General features: G+C 37.5%; 1 protein-coding gene across 1 annotated transcript in view; it reads right to left on the bottom strand.

Moving 5' to 3' along the window:
- The window catches only part of KIF6 (kinesin family member 6), a 417,374-nt gene that overhangs the window by 307,269 nt on the left and 89,624 nt on the right, over positions 1–20,481 (bottom strand). The window contains exon 6 of the mRNA XM_081042893.1: positions 1,602–1,731. Coding sequence (XP_080899019.1) covers positions 1,602–1,731 — 130 coding nt within the window. The remainder of the gene's footprint in view (positions 1–1,601; positions 1,732–20,481) is intronic.

The following is a 20,481-nucleotide window of genomic DNA, read 5'->3' as shown; positions in this document are numbered from 1 at the left end:
CAATGGCCAAGCTTTTAAGCTAATAAAGGTCATGATGAATCAGGGCCAGGAGGCCTCAACAACCCATTGAAGAGGAAGGGTTTTAATTCTGAGGATGAGGCCTAGACTTTTCTCGGGATGAGTCGCTTCTGGAGGAAGCTTAGCACTGAGGCAGGGACAGATTTCTCCACTTTGTTTTCCAACAACATTTATGGATCTACCTTTGCTCTTTTTCATAGTCCATTGGTGGGCGGGACCCATCTACATTCTGTATCTCTTGGTTTGCTGTTTATTAAACTGTATGAAGAAACAGGATTTTTAATTGGGCATGCTAAATCATTCATCACTATACTCTTTAATTCTTAATCTGCCTTTATTCCTTAATCTTTAATTACTGTGACAAATAAAAGCATAACGGATGACCAAATGGGCAAAATGTTGAAACAAAACATTGTAGAGCAAAAGAAGACATTCTGAAATTAAAACCGTGTAAAACTTTCCTGAAATGAAAATCATAATTTAAGGGTTCTTAAATCCACATTATATGTGGCACATAAGCCCAACTTGTATGTTAGTCTATTGGAAAGTACTGATGCAGAACTGGTAATACGAAACAAAACAAAACAAAAAAACCACCACGACCACCACCAAAAAAACTAAGGGCCCGGCACAATTACAGATGTCAATACTCTATTTTCACTATCTGAGTTTGGTTCCCATTTATCTATCTTGTATCTAAAGTGGTGCATTCAAGAGGGTGGAAATGGGGCAGAAAAAAGTCAGTTGATAGACTTTCTCAGACGACTTACCCTCCCAGCTTACTATCCTCACCTGTGGCTTGTTCTCAGAGACAGAGAACTCTGGCAGCATGGTTAGAAAAGGAAACTGCCAGTGATAACAGTAAGCTGTACGTTTGGGGAACCATTCCCACACCACCATCACTCCTCTCCTTTCACTGCAGTATCACCGGATGAGAGCTTCATGACCCTCCATCTCCAATTAGGAATTGGTTGAGGTCAGGGTCCCCTGATCAAGCTGGGTCAATCCCGGCTCCTGCCTCGGGTTTCCACATAAAACAAGGTGCCCAGTTAGGTCTGGATGTCAGCTTAACAACAAATAGTATAAGGATGTGCCAATTTTGCACTGAGACATGCTCACATTACACACCATGGCGGTGTTCCCAGATCTGCCAATAATAGCTGCAAATGTATAGAGCACTTCCTGTGTTCTCTGCATTCTTCTAAATGCTTTATAAATAGTAGTCACTAACTACATGGAAACACATGGGTATGTCAACATATGCCAATATACGAGGAATACTCTGAGATTAGGAAGAATGAATTATGTTTTTAAATTTCAAAATGTATGCAAATATTCCTAGACGTAAGACATGTAATGAGCCGTCATTCATTAACTGCCAACCAATTTGTATAAAATTGAAAAATATAAAAATTACAAGAATCCATTAACTAGCTGAGAAAATCTTCTCACTTCTCTGGATCTACATTTCCTAACCTGTAACACGAGCTTTAGAGGAGACCATTTTTAAGGTCTTTGCTGCCTCTAAAATCCTATTACGTCTTATAGTATAGAAAACCGGCTTGCAGAGAAAAGTTTACTACCTCGGCAATCATTCTGTTGGTGTCTCCTAAGAAAAGCAGATTCAGAGCTTCTTCTTCCGTGGTTGCATGATGAAGAGACAGATTTTTCAAGTGAATGTTCTGATCAGGGTCTTCCAATATTGTCACTTTCCTAGGGAAATGAGAAGCAACAAAAATGAGGTGTTTGGAGAATGAAAAGAACATGAACCTGTCTTTCTTACAGGCTCATTTTTAAAAAGCTATACAGTATGACGTCTTGAACTTATACACTCAAATAATGTGTGAGACACCAGCCAGCACCAGATTGGCATCGAGCACTGTAACTGCCTTGACAGTACACCAAACAGCTTTGGGGCTGCCAAGCTCCTGATTTAAAGCCATCTGTCTCTGTAATCATCAGATCACTAAATCGTCTCAAAATGCATATTATTACTGAATTAAAAATGCAAATAGATAACCTTCTACCTATATATCGGGAAATTTGGCCATGTTGTCTTTTCTGTGTTACAATTCAGTTTCTTACAAAGGTAATACACTAATTTTTCTCCTTTTGTTCAACTTCATATCAATTTCAACGAATAGAAAACTTCAAATTGATTAGCTCATCAATTTAAATATAATGAAAAGCAAGGCGTCAGCCCTCTAGGAATTATTCCCTTGCCCAGTTTTCTTATCAAGGTGAGTAAAAAAATTCCTGAGAAGGCTTATAATATAAAAGTTTAAGTTTGTCATTATTATTTTTATGCTGATCAGATGTGTTTCTTGATCCTTTTCCTCTTACAACATATCTTTTCCTTCCATTACACCCTCACAGTCAGAGTCTTGGGTCTGGAATTACATTCATCTATTACAACTGTCTTAATGGGTATCCTGGTGCCAACACAGTTTCCTCCCAGGTGAATCCTAACCCTGTCTCCAGAGTTGGCTTGTCAATACTCTCCTTAAAGTCCTTTTAGCACTTTTTGCAACTGAGCACAACTTGGCCAAACCCCTCATCCTCTGCTTCAAAGGCCTACAGATTCAAGCAATCAAATTACCAGAGAGAATTCCCGTCTGCCTCTGGAGTTTGGCCTTCCTGACTTTCTTAAGAGTTGTTAAGGGAAGGGAATCCTATAATTCACAAGTATTGCCAAAAAGTATCTCCAGGTATCTCTACTTGCTTAGGATATTTGGAACTGATGGTAATAAGTAAAAGGTAGCATCATCTAGCACTATTTCTCCTTTAAAAAGATAACTTGCAAATAAACATGTGTCACTTGCCTATTTATAAAAACACACTTAGAATACCTGAAAAATGAAGATTTTGCAAATACCATAATTTTTCAACCTTCTCTTTTCTAAAGAGGTTATCTTTCTAAAGAGGATTTTCACGTATAATTTGTGGGCATTTAAAATACTAATGGCAGGAAGGAAATGTAGGTCTCCAGCACATCTGTGACCAATACGTCACTAATAATGTAGTCCTTTGCAAATTTTTGGACTTCGTTTTGTCTCCTTCAACAATACCAACTAAGATGGAAAAAGATCTCTACCTTTAATGAAAACAAGTGTATTTTATTTATTTTTCAACAAGACTCATAAGTGACCTTATTAAAAATGCTTAAGAGTTCAGAAATGCTTGGAAAACATGAAGGCATTTTTAACTGAAGTGGATGAATTGTGTTCTATTTTTAGGAGCCCCCGCCCCTTATTCGTTAAACTTTATTTTCACCTCGATTCTTCTGAAGTGCCAGAGAACGTATGGTTAAATTCAATATCTAGGGGCGTAGAGGTTATATATCTAAATCCACAGATTCTGGGGTTAAAAGGTAAAAGAAGATAAGTCATATTAGAAGGAAGATAAAAGTATGAAACAAGTGATGAGACAGTACACGAAAAGTGAGAAAAGAGACTTCCGTCCTTTTCAGCATGAATATAAAAGGAATCCTCCAACTCTGAGGCCAAGTCACCTGCTACATGTCGTAAGACCAAGAGAGATACACTATTGTGTGCAAGTTCAGCAAAGGAAGAGGTGGGCAGCAGGAAATGACTCCAAGAGGAGCTCGCTCCCACTCACTGGACACCAAAAGCACGCCAGCCACCTGCAGTGTTTCTGACTCCAGTTGTTTTCACCATGGCTGCACTCAGGGACAACCTGCAGAACTTAAACAAACAAACAAACAAAACACTGGTGCTAGGTCCCATCCTAAGAGATCCTGATTTGTTTGTTCTGGGCTGTTGTCCGAGTATCAGAATTTATAAAAGCTCCAGGTGATTCTAGTGTGCAGCCCAGGTTGAGAGCCACTGGCTTCATCTTTAATAACCCTACAAGGGGAGGAGCTTTCTGGTTTCTTTTTCTCGTTTTTCTTTTCTAATTAAAATTTACTAGAGTGACAATGGTTGACAAAACTACATAGGTTCCAAGTGTACAATTCTGTAATACATCATCTATATATCACATTGTGTGCTCACCACCCAGAGTCAGTTCCCCTCCATCACCATATATTTGACCCCCTTTACCTCTGGTTTCTTTCTTTGTATGTTCCATCCAGCTCCCACCCATGCCCCAAGGGGAAAGTTCCTCATCTTCTTGGTTATCACTGAAGTCACTCTTAAGCCACATCTAATAGGCAAGGTCACTGTGAATTTTAAAAAGCCTGTCCTTCCACAGGAAGTGTCTTTCCTACCTCTCTGACAATGCAGCTGCTGGAGCAACTAAGCCACCCATTAACCACTATAACTAAGGCTCAACTGGGGATTATGGATATACGTAAACATCCACGGGGTTTATATCATTGCTGAATCAAAAAATGTAAGTGATAATAAGGACACATCATATAGCTAGATAGATAAATGATAGAGATATATATTTATATATCTCATATCTCATGTATGTGATATATACATATATATGTGTGTATAAGTATATACGTATATATATGTGTATATATACACATATACACGAACATATATATACACAAACATATGTATATACACAAACATACATATATATATATATATATACACACACCGGGGGTGCCAAAAAATGTATACACATTTTAAGAGATGTCATCTTAAAATGCGTATACATGTTTTTGGCACCCTCTATAGATATCACCATTACTTCACTGAAAATAAAAAATGCAGAAAACAAGCAAACATGGAATTCTAAGAATGTTCACTTATTAGACAACCTAAATGGATTTAGGATTGTATTTACCCGGAATAATTAGGAGGCAATAAGGTAGAAAGTGTTTGTGAAATGTCATCAGTGCAATTTGGCTAAGACACTTTTTTCTTCTAAATCATCCAGAGTCTTTCATCTCCAAGATGGCTACTTCAGATCTATTATACTTCTGTATTTACTTCCAGGTGCTTGTCCAGCCTTACCACTTTGACCAAAATAAAATTTGTATGTACCCCCAGCTGTTTTTCTGCATGGAATTTTCATCTGCCTTTTGTAACCCATCACGACCGTATTTTTCTGACTCTTTTCTGATAACATGTTTCCCACACTATTTTCTGATTTTTTTAAATTTTTTTTGCCAATGGAGCTTTTAAAAAGTAAATAAAAAGACAGGTTGGTGTACAAATTAGTTTAGCTTCTTTCATGGCTCGCTCCTTGCTTAGGGCTCGTCTCTGGGCTTGCTATAAAGGATTCCAGCTTTGGCATCATTCTGGAATCTTCTGTGGTGCAACCGTGTCTCTCCAATCAGGATCTCCCTTGCCAGTTCTTCTCTTTAGATTGTTTCCTGGTTTCTGTCCAATAGTCTTGGGCACGAGGCTTTGGACTTCCCCATATTGCCCTGCCTGCCCTCATTGAAAAACCCCTTTTTCATGAAAACCCCTTTTTTGTTGCCTTGCAGCCAGTGAGTCAGCCTCAGCCACGCTCATGCTTTCGTTCAGAGAAGCCCACCCTGTGATGTGCCCTGGGTACTACCTCTTGCCTAGGTGGGCTAATCTGGGAGTGAGAATACTTTAAACTGTGCTGCTGGTGGAATGCTTTCTCAAAGTTGGAGGAAATAAGAACCATTAGCAAAAGGTTCTCATCAAGTTGATTCCTACCCTGGTCCTTTCTTTCCTGTGCTCTCTCACAAATCAATAGCCATTTCCTGAATTCTTAGTCAGCCACTTGATTCTGACTATAATTTTCATGGACTTGAAAGAAGGCTTTATTAGAGTTTCTTAAATAAACGTCCTAATTCCAAGATGGAAACCCCCAAACTATTTATTTGATTATTTTTGAAAGGGCCTGTGAATCATTTTCTCTACAAAATGTTTCTAAAATGTTTCGATTTCAAAGCAAAAGACACTGATAGCCTTAACTTGGACACCTAAGTGGAAAAGTTCTGCTGCTAAGTATACTCGGTCTGCTTAATGATGGGGAAGAAGCAAGCTTTGTGTTTTCTCTGTAAACAGAGAATCTTTTCCATTTGGCTAAGTAGTTGGAATTTGCAGGCTCTTTCTAACCGACTGGAAGACATATCAAGAGCAATAGCCAAGCTCTTGTTCTCAATATGGAAGCCATCGATGAAGGACCCCTCCCCACCCCACACCCTACCTTCACAACATTCCAACACCACCAATTTGCTGAACAGGAACTTTTCAGGAATTACTTCAATGAATATGGTTTCTCATTTACACATTATAGACAAATGTGACCATGATGATTCCTATTTTTTTTCTTCTACTTGCAAATGCCCCATGTGATTGTGCAGGCAATGGACTGTGCAATAATAACACCATATCCGAGGGGGTGCAATTCACATCATGCGTTTGTATATTTATTAGGACAAATGTCTGTCAGAGGGCAGTAAAGTGTCTTCTAATAAAGACAACAATACTGTAACAAATGGCAGGGGTGCCTTTTAATAATTCACATGAAGGTAGGTGCTATACAGACTAGAGAAAGCCCTGTCTGCCTCTTGACTTAGAGAAATATCAATAGCAGGCAGGTCTATGAAAATGGGACTGGGGCCACCAGTTTCTTCTAAATAACTAGACATGTTTCATACGTTGTAAACACAGTTCCACTATTTATTTCGATAAAGAGAATATCCAGCGATTTTCAATCTCTCCTTTTTCCCACTCCAACACACATTCTGCAGAAGTTCTCTATAATGAATACTTGGGGGAAAAGGGAAATGGAAATTTTTAGGAGACATATGTAAGGGGAGCCTTCCTTCCTGCATTTAAACAATTTCAAAGGTAGATTTTTCTTTAGGCTGATTAAAAATCTAAGAGATTTCCTCTGTTATGAAATATAAATAGTTGAAACATATCATTTGAGAAAGTTTTCTGAAGCTCCAAAACATTTTTCTACTGGTCTTAACCTAGACAGAATGTGCTAAAAGTAATGGCATTTTTTTCTATCTGACCACTATTGAGATATTTTGGAAACTCTTTCTAGTAATTTGCAAATTATATTTTTTAATTCTAGTTTTATCTAACATTGTATCTTTTTACTGATGATGAAGAATATAGTCAATCACATGACAGTGAATTTAAGTTCTTTAATTTAACCCACTAAAAACATCAGGTTGTCTAGCAAATATTTAAGGAAAAATTGTACCAATTCTCTACAGTCTCTTTCAGAGGATAGAAGCAAAAGGAAAGCTTCCTAACTCATTATATGAGGCCAGAATTACCTTAATGCCCAAACTAGACAAAAACATTACAAGAAAAGGAAACTATAGACCAATATCTTTCATGAACATAGATCCCAAAATCCCCAACAAAATATTAGCAAACTGAATCCAACAATGCATAAAAAGAATTATATACCATGACCAAGTGGAATTTATTCCACGTACACAAAGCTGGTTCAAAATTCAAAAGTCAATTAATTAATCACATCACCAGACTGAAAAAGAAACAAAATTACATGATCATATCAATAGATGCAGAAAAAGCATTTGACAAAATCTAATACCCGCTCATGATAAAAAAATCGCAATAAACAGCACAACACATTAAAAGCAATTCATGTCACAGTAAAAAAAGTAAAAAGAAACTTTCCATAAACTAGGAATAGAGAGGAACCCTCTTAACTTCACAAAGACTACTACAAAAACCCTACAGCTAGTGTCATACTAAATGGTGGAAAACTCGAAGCATTCCCACTAAGCAATCCCAGGTAAAAGGCGAGGACGTGCCCTCTCACCACTGTTTTCTAACCTTGCATTTGCTAATGCAATAACGCAAGAAAAGGAAATACAAGGTACATAAACTGGGAAGGAAGAAACAAAACTGTCTTTGTTCGCAGATGACATGATCATCTCTGTAGAAAATCCAAAAGAACTGGGGGAAAAAAACAACTCCTGGAACTACTGATTATAGCAACACTGAAGAATACAATGTTCATATACAAAAGTCAACTGCTTTCCTATATACCAACAACGACGAGGTGGCAGTTGAAATAAAAAAATAAAATATGATTTACATTAGCACCCCAAATGTGAAACACTTAGGTATGCATATAACAAAATATGCACAAAATCTGTATGAAGAAAACTACAAAATTGATGAAAGAAATTAAAGAACTAAATAAATGAAAAAATATTCCATGTTTGTGGATAAGAAGGTTCAATGTCGTCCAGTTGTCATTTCTTCCCTGATCTATATACCATGTTTCCCCGAAAATAAGACCGAGCTGGGCCATCAGCTCTAATGTATCTTTTGGAGCAAAAATTAATATAAGACCCGGTCTTATTTTAATATGACATATGACTGGGTCTAATATAACAAATATAATATAGTATAATGTAATGTAATATAATATAAATAATAAATATAATATAATAATACCAGGTCTTATATAATACTATGTTTTCCAAAAATAAGACCTAGCTGGACAATCAGCGCTAATGCATCCTTTGGAGCAAAAATTAATATAAGACCCGGTCTTATTTTTCTATAAGACTGGGTATAATATAATACAATAATATAATATAACATAATATAATACAATACCAGGTCTTATATTAATTTTTGCTCCAAAAGACGCATGAGAGCTGATGGTCTGGCTAGGTCTTATTTTCGGGGAAACACGGTATCTGTCTTGATGTATAAATTCAGTGCGATTCCAATCAAAATCCCAGCAACTTATTTTGTGGATATCGACAAAGTGGTTCTAGAGTTTATATGGAGAGGCAAAAGATGAAGAATAGCAAACACAATATTGAAGAACAAAATTGGAGGACCGACACCACCTGACTTCAAGACTTACACAGGTCAATGGAACAGCATAGAGAGCCCAGAAATAGACCCACATAAATGTAGGCAACTGAGCTTTCACAATGGAGCAAAGGCAACCCAATGAAGCAAAGACAGTCTCTTCAACAAATGGTGCTAAAATAACTGGACATCCCCATACCAATAGATGAATCTAGACACAGACCTCACACTTTCCACCAAAAGCAACTCAAAATGGATCACAGACCTAAATGAAAAGCGCAAAACTATAAAAATCCTAGAAGATAACATAGGAGAAAACTGAGATGATCTTGAGTATGGTGATGCCTTTTTGGATACAACACCAAAGAAATGACCCATGAAATAATTAATTGATAAGCTAGATTTCATTAAAATTAACAACTTTGGTGCAGGAAAAGATAATATCAAGAAAGTTAGGAAATAAGCCACAGACTGGGGGAAAACATTTGCAAAAAGACAAGTCTGATAAAGGACTGTTATTCAAAGTATACAAAGAAGTCTTAAAACTCAACAATAAGAAAACAACCCAATTAAGAAATAAGCAAAACGTCTGAACAGACACCCTGCCAAAGAATATACACAGATGGCAAATAAGCGTATGAAAAGTTGCGACATATCACATGTCATCAAAGATCTGCAAGTTGAAACGAGACACCACTACACACGTACTAAAATGGCCAAAAGCTGGAACACTGACAACACCAAATGCTGGTGAGGTCGTGAAGCAACAGGAATTCTCTCCCACTCATTCATTGCTGGTGGGAACTGAAAATGGTACCGCCACTTTGGAAGACAGTTTGGCTGCTTCTTACGAAACTAAGCATACTCTGACCATATTATCCAGCAATTCTGTTCCTCGGTATTTACCCAAAGGGGATGAAAACTGTGTTCATACAAAAACCTGCACATGGATATTTATAGCAGCTTTATTCACAATTACCAAACTTGGAAGCAACCAGGATCTCCTTCAGTAGGTGAATGGGTAAATAAACTCAGTACATGCAGAGAATGGAACATTACTCAACACTAAATAAGATATGAGCTACTAAGCCATGAAAAAACACAGAGGAATCTTAAATGCATATTGTAAGTGAGAGAAGCCAGGCTGAAAAGGCTACCTATTGTATGATCCCAACTGTATGACATTGTGGAAAAGGCAAAACTATGGAGACAGTAAAACAATCAGCAGTTGCTAGGGCTGGAGGTAACGGGAAGGAATGCTAGGCAGAGCACAGAGGATTTTTAGGGCAGTAAAAATACTCTGCATGATATTATCATGATCGATATATGCCATTATACATTTGTAGAATGTATAGATATGTACATAGAATGTATAATACCAAGAATGAAACTTAATGTGAGAGCTATAGACTTTGGGTGATTTTGGCATCTTTTTTTTTTTTTTTTAAGATTTTGTCAGGTAGGGTTAAGTTGTTGTTGTTGTTTTTCTTTAAAGTTTATTGGGGCGACAATTGTTAGTAAAGTTACATAGATGTCAGGTGTACAATTCTGTAATATATTATCTATATCTCACATTGTGTGTTCACCACCCAGAGTTATCTAAAGTAGGTTCATTCTTGGTAACAAATGTATCATTCTGCTGAGTGATGTTGACAGTGGGAGAGGCTGTGCACCTGTGAGGGCAGGAGGTTTTTCAGAAATCTCAGTACTTCCTATAATTTTGTTGTGAACCTAAAACAGCTCTAAAAATATATGGATAAGATTTATTCCCTGACTGAAAAGAAGCAAACTTGAAATGAGCAAGGGATTAAGTCATTTAATGTAGTGTATCCTACAAGACTCTAGGATGCCTGGTGTCGATGTGGAAACATCTTCATACTTTCAAGAAGCTTCTGCTTCTAACTGTGCTCATACTGTCATATGCTACGAAAACAGACATCACCAAAAAACACTCAAGACAGAGTACTGGAAGCTGTTGGCCATCGCTATGGAAATGCAAAACCAAAATGAGAATTATCGATGATAGGCAAAGACAGAACCTTATTAGGTGCAGGTAATGTGTAGAAAACCAACACTTTCCCCACCAAATGGTTATATTTATTTTTATTGGTTCCTATTTTTTAATTATTTCACTAAGATTTTGTATACATATATATACACACACACATATATGTATATGTATATATGAAACATTGTTTCATTTCTATTCTTTTTTCCAAAATTTTATCCAAATATAAAATTTTGAATCGCTAGTAACTTGATAAGATCATCCTGTATATTAAACTAACCAAACTTTCCCCATCCCCAAACAGTAAAACAGTATCACTTTGCAACCACCAACATACAAATGGCTCCCAAATCAGTTAACTATTGCCTATACAGTCACCATGATTTTCCAATAGTGAATAGTTTAGGCATTAAAAACTATTCTCGTTATCCTCTTGTTACACTTGAAGCCTTTGCTAATTTCCAATTACATTCAGCCATATCGCATTCCTTCTAGCGCTCCAAGATCACAAATAAACTGTCATTTAATAAAATGTCTCATTTGGCCTAATTCCATATAGTAATTATGGAGACATACACTAAACTTTAACTTCTTCAGAGGTACCAACTTTTTTTTTTCCAAAGAAAATATTTTCCCTCCCATTTTCACTAAGACTTGCTTTTTTATTCACATTTTATAATGCTAGTACCACAAATTATGTAGTCAAGTTTTCCACATTTGGGGAAATCATAGAAATAGATCTAGAGGAAATGGATTTGTAATTCTGGAAAACCATAGCATTTCTTCTGCCAGGTAAATAGCTTTATATACCTCTAAGTTTATGCTATTGCCTTTTATAAGTTTTGAGTTTATTTACTATTATTTATTTTCATTTGGCATAATGTTTATTATTTTTCCAACTATAAAAATAATATGTGCTTCTTGTGAAAAAGTTTGAAGTTTTTAAAATTAGAATTTTTTTAAAAAAAGAACAGTCCCATCACAAACACAATGATATGTCAATATCTTTCTATTTTTTCTTTTTTTAAAAAAATATATTTCCTTAAGGTAATTTTCTTATATATATTTGTAGATCTGTGGTAAAATTATAAATGCATTCATGTTATTATAGTATCATTAATATATAACATTATATAACATTATTATATTACATATGATATTAATGTTATATAACATTATACATTAATGATAATACATTTTCTTCTACTATTTCAGGATACAGGTACAGGAAAGGAAATGAAGGATCTAGATGGGTTTTTTCCCTAAATAACTGTGTGGCTTACAGTGCAGGTTGCCTAGATGGCATCTGTCTTTCCCTATTTCCTATTACGCTCTCATTTTGTTCAGGGAATTACTTGAACATATTAGACTTCCCAGACTCCCTGGCAACTAGGGCTGGCCATGTGATATAATTCTGGTCAGTGATAAGCATCAACCAACACGTGCCTTTTTCTTTCCTCTTTTTCCTTCCAGGAAGGTGGATGTGGTAGTGAAGGTAGGACAGACATTTTGCATAAAGACTAAAGCCACCTTCCAAGAATGGCCAAGCAGAACCCGAAGAGCCCAGATGGCATCCTGGAGCTTCCGCAGCAGGCCTGGCTCTAACCTCCAGAATCCTACCGTGTGTGTAGGGCAGTAGGTGGGAAAATGACTGACTAGTTGGTTACGCTGCTGTAAGGTGGGCTGCTGTTATACGCAGCTGTTAGTTAATTCACTAACAAAAAATGTTCAATACCATTGACTGAAAATTCTACCCTCTAGAGATTATAACATGGCATTAAGATCTGTTTTATAACATGGCATAAGATCTGTTTCTGGTTTATCTAGTCTTTCTTCTTCATCTGTCTAGTTTCGAAGAGGTATAACACAATTTCATAATTAGAGTTTTCCTTTAATTTAAATATATGGTATCACCTAATTTAAATATATGGTCCTCCCTCATTTCTCTATTTTTCAAACATTTCGTTGCTCTTCTTGGCTGTTTATCCTTTCAGATAAATTCTGGAATCATACTGATATATTTATTTATTTATTTATTAGTTTCAGGTGTACAAGACAAGGTAATACTTAGACGTTCATCATTTATATCCCTCACACTGTGAACCCCCCTCCCCCCATCCACTATCCCTCCGACCTCACACTGAACCATCACATTATATATATAAAATTATAGTTGGCATTCATTAATGTTTAGCTTCTGGTGTACAATGCCATGATCAGGTATCCACAGTATCCTGATATTTTTTTAAGTCTTTAAGATTTTGCTGGGAATTTCATTACACCTCTGCATTAACATGGGAAAAACTGACCTCATCAAGGCACTCACACTTGTCATTCAGAACCAGATTAATAGCTTTCCATTTATCTTCAAGCCTCTTTTATTTGTTACCAAAAAAAGTACTATTGTCTTCACAAAGTCCCTGAACGTTTCCTGAGTATTTCACCTTATTTTGCTGTTGTAAAAGACATCTACCTTTGCCATTATTTCTTCTAACTGGGTTACTCCTAGGGCTTGCATTTAGATTGAGGTAGACAGGTACTAAAAGATAACAGGTGGTCGGCCAGCCTGAATGACATCCGTCTGATCTCTGTTTCATAATAACTAACTTGTATTTTGTAAAATGTCTCCAACTACGCCAGGACTCAGTCTGAAAACACAAGGTCAATTATAATTGGCTAAACAATGCATAGACTAACTGCTATGGAGGTTTTAGAGCAGGGAGATTAATATGCCACCCGTGACCCTTATCACCTGCTCCATCTTGACCTCTAATGGAACTTTCCCCCCTCACTCACCTAGATTTCATTCTAAAGGCTCTTCCCTATATGGCCTCTCTCTAGCTGGCTCAGGACTGCTCCCTCGTTGGCAGCAGTGCCAGCTCTTAGCTCAGTCAGAACTCTGGCCTTGGCATATGTCAGTCAAATCAAGAAATCATTGAGGGTCATGGGAGCAGACGCTGGTCTGAAAGTACCAGACTGGGCTCCGCTCATGAGATTACTGCAGCTCTAAATCATTTGCATGCCTTTTTTTGCTTGTACATACGTTATTAGCTGGACAGTTGAGAGTAGTTGTAGTTTGCAGAAGTTTCTTGAGGTGTTTCACACGCATGTTACATTTTACAACTAAATGGTAAGTTGATTAAAGACAGAATACTGTCTAAACTCTTTATAATGCCCCCAAAAGAACTGAGATTCTTGCAATATAATAGTAAATGCTTCATACGTATGATGTTGATACGCCTAAAAGGTTATAATAATTATTTTTCCTCTATTAGTTGAGCTGTAATAGTTAGATGTACTTCCAAACTCTGTGTATTCTCCTAAAGGACAGAATAAAGTGACCAAGCAAACCTAAATTATTCAAAACTCTTAGGTAATCTTATGGTTTTGCTTCATATACTCAAAATTGAGAACAGATTGCAAAAAATGATGTCGTATCAGAATAAGGCAAATAATTTGTGAGGCCCTTATGAAGACTAACTAGACAATAAGTCAAATCCATACCAATACATAATTTAAAAAGTTCATGTCACCTCTTAATCTAAGGAAAATAAATTGTATGCATTTGTTTGTTTACAAAGCATGAGGAAAATGGAATTGTGACTAAGGTGACAATGTTTTTCCTGTCATTAATTAATCTCATGTGACTAAAAACCCTGTATATCACAGATATATTCTTATATTCCAGAGGTATGAGTGAAATTACTGCAGCTGTTTCTTCCCATTCTTCTACATATCACATATTAGGCATTGTTGGTGAAAGCTAACACCTGTGTTGGACTGAATGTTTGTGTCTCCCCAAAACTCCTAGATTGAAGCCCTAACCCCCAATGGTATTTGGAAGTAGGACCTGTGGGAGATAACTAGGTTAAGCTGAGGTCATGAGGGTGGGGCCTCCATGATAGGATTAGTGTCCTTACAAGAAGAGAGAGACCAGAGCTCTTTCTCTCAGAGATGGAGGATATAGCAAGAAGGTTGCCATCTGCAAGCCAGGAAGAGAGCTGTCACCAGGAGCCAAATCTGCTAGCATCTTGATGTTGGACTTCCCAGAACTGTGAGAAATAAGTGTCTGTTGTTTAAGCCACCCAGTCTATGGCATTTTGTTGTGGTAGCCAAGCTAACTAAGACAACCTCCTATCTAAGACAGTTCTGATATTGAGAGCGATTTCTTTCCATTGACCATTCAGAGTAGTGGATGTTGGCTCCTGTCTTGCTACTGATTACTCTAGTGGGACAGGCTTTGGGTAGAAGTGTATCATTTTTAGGCTGGAAAGGCTCTCTATTGCCTTTGCCATGGTCATTGGAACATAACCTCTGGCCAATCCATGGTGGACATGGAGTGTGCCTTACCATCACTGGTCACTTGCTCAGATCATCTTGTAGGACAGCACTCCCAGCTTTTAAAGAGATGGCCGCTCAGTTGTGTCAGTAATTGACTCAGTTGAAGAAAAGACTGGAGTTAGTGTTACCTTTGAGAACTACGTTTATAGGCTCAGGAATCTCTTCAGATGCTCAGTGGGGCCAGAAAAGTTGGGGTGAGACAAATAAAACAAATGACAAATGTAATGCAATAGATAGGAATAAGGACTAAAGGATGTGGCTTCATCTAAAAGAATTAATTTCAAAAATTTTAATCATAAAATGTATAGGACAAACAAAGCAGATTTGGGGCTGGTGCAAGAAAGGTCCAGAGCATAAGTGGAAAGATTGGCTTTCAAATACACCATTTCATGAGACTAGAGGAAAGCAGGTGAGTGGGAATGGGGTGGGAGGCAGGAAGTTGAAGGAATTCATATTTCACACTTCCGTATTCTCTCAGAGGTAAGAATACAATTGGCTTCGAAGAGAATCGGGGCAGGTAGTACTTGACTGAAGAGCTAGACATCTGATATAATTATTTTAAGGAATGGGGAGAAAAGGACTGGGCACATGAAGACACTGCTTAGCAGGCTAAGGGCCCAGCTGAGGTTGGAAACTCTAATATGTCAGAGTGTTTCTCCAGCTATCCCTGAACTCCCAGATTGAAATCAGTGTTCTCCCCGTACCCTTAGAGAACCCAGAGCATCTTATCACCTACTGTGTAAGATTTAAATGATCAGTTTATGAGTCTGTTCTGTTAGACAAGAGCCCTTGGAGGTCAGGAACGGTACTCTCAGGGCCTTGCAGAGTGGCTGACACACAGCAGAGACAGCTGAAATGAACTCCAAGCTCTGGCTCACACAGGAGGCTCCAGAGGCCTGAAGAAGCCCAGGAAACCATGATCTGCTCACAGCTCACATGGAATGCCAGGATACAACACAGACCTCCCTGAGAAGCGCACCAGCACTCCCAGCTCTGGTGTTTGATGGACTGCGGTTGATATTCTGGTCTATCTTTGAGCAGACGTGGAATCTTGGGGAAATATCACACCATCAATGTGACCCTCAGTTCAGTCGTGTATAGAGCATGGATGATGATACCTACTTCCTTAAATGAGATAGGGTATATGAGGTCCCCTGCAAAAGGACTAGCATGCAATAGGTGCCCATCTCCTTGGAGAGATATTCCTGCTGTCTCTGAAAAGAACATTCCCTGAGTGAATGAGGAGAGGGATTAAGACAAACCACCTGCAATAGGATCACAGGGGAAGCTTATTCAAACACATTTGAATTTTCTGGAGGTGAAGGCCAAGAATCTACATTTTTAACGACCATCCCAGGAGATTCTTATACATAGTTCAATTTTAAGCAACTGGATTGTGACGTTTTCCAATTTTGCCCCTCCTTTTTACACCACGGCCCTAATAACTTTGTGGGGTCTCTCTTACTCCCATCTATTTCATTCCAGGCCTACACACTGCTGACTGGTTTTTCTTCCTAAAAAGGAGTTGCAATCCTACTATGTCCTTGAATCAATATCCGAGGGCTACACCTTGCTGGCCAAATCCTTGCATTCATGTCTTTCCAGTCTTAATGTTCTTATCTACACTCCCTTATGACACTTTTCAACTTTCCTACCCTTGTTTTCCACATCAATGCCACATTCCACTGCCCCAGCCCTGCTCCTCCCCTCAGGGGTGATTTCATGTGTCATCCTCTCTAGGAATCTCTTCCTGATCTCGTGACCTGATGTGATTTCATTCTCCTTTAAGCACTTGCCATTCTTTGTGCCTCTCTTGTGATGTTTTTTCATATTCCACCTTATGCTATTTTGTACTAGTTTTACCCACTCTGTGAGTTCCAGGAAATCACGGACTATATTCATAAACTCAGTGCCTAGCACAGTGTGTGAAACAGAGTTGGATCTCAATAAATGTTTATTGACTGAATTATTCCACATGACTAGTGTAAGCCATGAGGGCAGAGGCTGTGCATTAATCTTTCTTTTGTGTGTGTGTGTGTGTGTGTGTGTGTGTGTGTGAGTGTAACTCCTGCAGCACTCAGCAGTGTTTTATACCTCATAAGTATTAAAAATGCTGTGAATTAAAATTAACATCTGTCAACTTTTTTCCCCCTTTAATGACAAATCATTAAAAAACACAACTAAGATTTCAATACTACATGCTGAAGTTTACTGACTTTTTTGTAACAATAATAACCATGACGGTCTTTGGAACTTTAAATGGAATATGTTTCCTTATTTAGGAATACTAAAATTACATTAAAGTGACTATTTTCCCTATGGTTGAGATCAGCAGTTATACTGTTTTACTTCGTGAGACATACTTAGAGTCCAACTGTATTCTTTTTATAGCATATGATATAAGGAGCTTTCAAAAATAGCAGTTCTGTTTTCATTTAAATGACTAAATACAGAATAGATGTAATACACATATGTGTATATATACATATATACATCTATCTAAATATACAGCCAATTACTTTTAATTAAACTTTTTACTTTGTGATAATTATCGGTTCACTTGCAGCTGTGAGAAATAATGCCCATGTGCCCCATCCCAGTTCTTCCCAAGGGGAACACCTTGTAAAACTATTAAAATATCACAACCAGGACATTGGTATTGATATGATCTATTGCTCTATTCCGATATCCCAGTTTTGCTTGTAGTCACGTGTGTGCACATGCGCAGTTAGTTCTAGGTAATATAGTCACACGGTGGGTAGTTCTGTGTATCTACAGCCACCGTCATGATACAGAATCATCCGTCACCCCAAGGATCCCTCGTTGGCCTATTTAACCAACCATTCCCATGTCCCTCCCTAACTCCTTTAACCACTAATGTTATCTATTTCTAGAATTTTGCCATTGAAAGAATATTACATAAATGAACTCACACAGCATATAACCTTTTAAGATTGGCCTTTTTTCACTTAGCATAATTCCTTGGAAATTCACCCAAGTTGTTAAATGTATCCATAATTCATTCCTTTTGGTTACTGTTTTATTAATTAAAGGTCCATAGTTTACATTGGGTTCACTCTCTGTGTTGTAAATTCTCATAGATACAGAGAACAGATTGGTGGTTGCCAGGGGTGGTGGGGTGGGAGGAATGGGTGAACTGTTTTGTGCTTTTTTAAAATTTAAATAAGTTGCAAAAAAACCCCAAGGTTTCTTAGAGAAAGGCTGATTCCATGTGGAGGCAACAAAAATATAGGTCAGTCTAGGACATCTGTGCCAGAAAGCAAACACATTTTCCAAGACTAATAGGATTTTATGACAAGGAAATAGAGGGGACCACTGGCCTTTTTTTTTTTTTTTTAATGGCTGATAGATTTGCTATGAAAAAAAAAAACTATCGGTTTTGACAAATGCATAAAGTTATGTATCCATCATTACAGTACCTTATAGAATAGTTTCACTGCCCCAAAATATCCCCTGTGTTTCACCTTTTCATTCCTCTACACCTTCCCTCCTCAACTACTGGCAACCACTGACTTGTTGCTGTTATTTATAATTCTAATGTTAAGTTTTCAACTCATTTGGTTAAATACCTGGGAACATGATTGCTGGATCATATAGTAAGGCTATGTTTGGTTTGTAAGAAACTAGAAATTGTCTTCCAAAGTGGCTGTAGCGTTTTGTACTCTGAACAGCAATGCATGAGAGTCCTTGCTCTACATTTCTGCTGGCATTGGATTTGCCAGTGTTTTGGATTCTAGTCATTCTAATAGGTGAGTTGTGGTATATTTTTGTTTTAATGAGCAACTCCCTAATGACAGATGATGTTGATGATCTTTTTATATGCTTATTTGTCACCTGTATATCTTCTTTGTTGAGATGTCTGTTTGATCTTTTGCTCATTTCTTAATTGGGTTGTTGTCTTATTGTTAAGTTTTACGATTTCTTCATATATTTTGCATACAAGTCCTTCATCAGATACTCGCTTGGTAAATATTTTCTCTCAGTCTCTGCCTTGTCGTTTTCATTCTCTTAACAGAGTTTTTTGCAAGGCAGTTTTTAATTTTAATGACATTCAACTTATCTATTTTTTCTTTTACACATCATACTTCTGGTATTGTATCTAAAAACTCATAACCAAATGACTAGCAACATTTGCAAAAAGCAACTGACATTAGTCTTGTACCCCAATGTCACAGATAGCATGTCCTTAGGTAGTTTATAGGCAAATGCTACTGCAACTGACAGAGAGGTAGAACTTATTAGAATGTAGGAGAAAAAGAAACGGAACAGGTAAGATGCACGTGACCAGAGCATGCAGCAGGGATTTGCAGGGAGCTTTGTCACTCCGTAGCAAGGGTGGCAGTTATTGTGCAATATGAAAATGACCTTGAATTTGATTTTCCATGGTTAAGCCAAGTATAAGAATATGGAAGGGATTATATGTGTATATTACCATTGTCCCTCAAATGGATGACTGCAAAAGGGAACCAAGGTCAACAGACATTTTGCCTACTATTTTTAGATGGTATTCAGAGTGTTTGGGACATTCATGACACAACAATGACCAGTCAACCAGAAAGATAAGACTTCAGAGTTAGAGCTTGTTCCAGTTCAAGAGTGTGAAATCAGAATAACAGTGCCTAGTGTCAATCCAAACCTGGTACAGAAAAACTCACGTTCCGTGATAAAGAATTACTTTATAATCTTAGCAAAAGGCAAACCCTTTAAGATCCCCAGAAAACTGACAGACTTAATACCAGTCAAATCACATTATCCCCACACCAAAATACTATGCAATTTTTGAGTTTTTCTGGAATTTTAGACTATTGAATATATTTGAAGTAAATAGGTCTGGGATACGGGAATCTTCTTTTTTAATGACTTTTTTCATTTTAGTGCGATTTTTGTCATGTAACTACAATCCAAAATGTAAGAATAAGAACATTTTCCAGACCGTGTGTGTGTGTGTGTGTGTGTGTGTGTGTGTGTGTGTGTGTGTTCATTGAAAACACCTGTCTTCTAACTGAGGTCACTTCTGACTTGAGTCAGTGAACTCCTTCTCCAACAGGAGGACAAGGCAGCTAGAGAAAGAGCAGGAGTTTAAATTAGAAAACTAGCACCATCTACAGAGACAATCTGACCAACGTTAAGGGGTGGGTGGGGATTAGGGGGAAGGTGAGGGGATTAGAAAGCACAGTCGGTAACCACAAGATTGCCATGGGGAAACGAAAGTCAATTTGGGGAATGTAATCAATAATGTAAAGATTTTGTAGGATGTCCGATGGACACTTGTCTCATTAGGGAGACCACCTCAGGGAAGATGTAGATGCCTGATCACTGCACTGTACACCTGAAGCTGAACAATAATGAATGTCAACTATAATTATATATAGTTAT

The sequence above is a fragment of the Rhinolophus hipposideros genome, assembly GCF_964194185.1.
Source record: "Rhinolophus hipposideros genome assembly, chromosome: 3".
In the NCBI taxonomy this organism is placed as follows: domain Eukaryota; kingdom Metazoa; phylum Chordata; class Mammalia; order Chiroptera; family Rhinolophidae; genus Rhinolophus; species Rhinolophus hipposideros.
The sequence above is the reverse complement of the archived record's forward strand: the minus strand, read 5'-3'. Positions and strand labels throughout refer to the sequence as shown.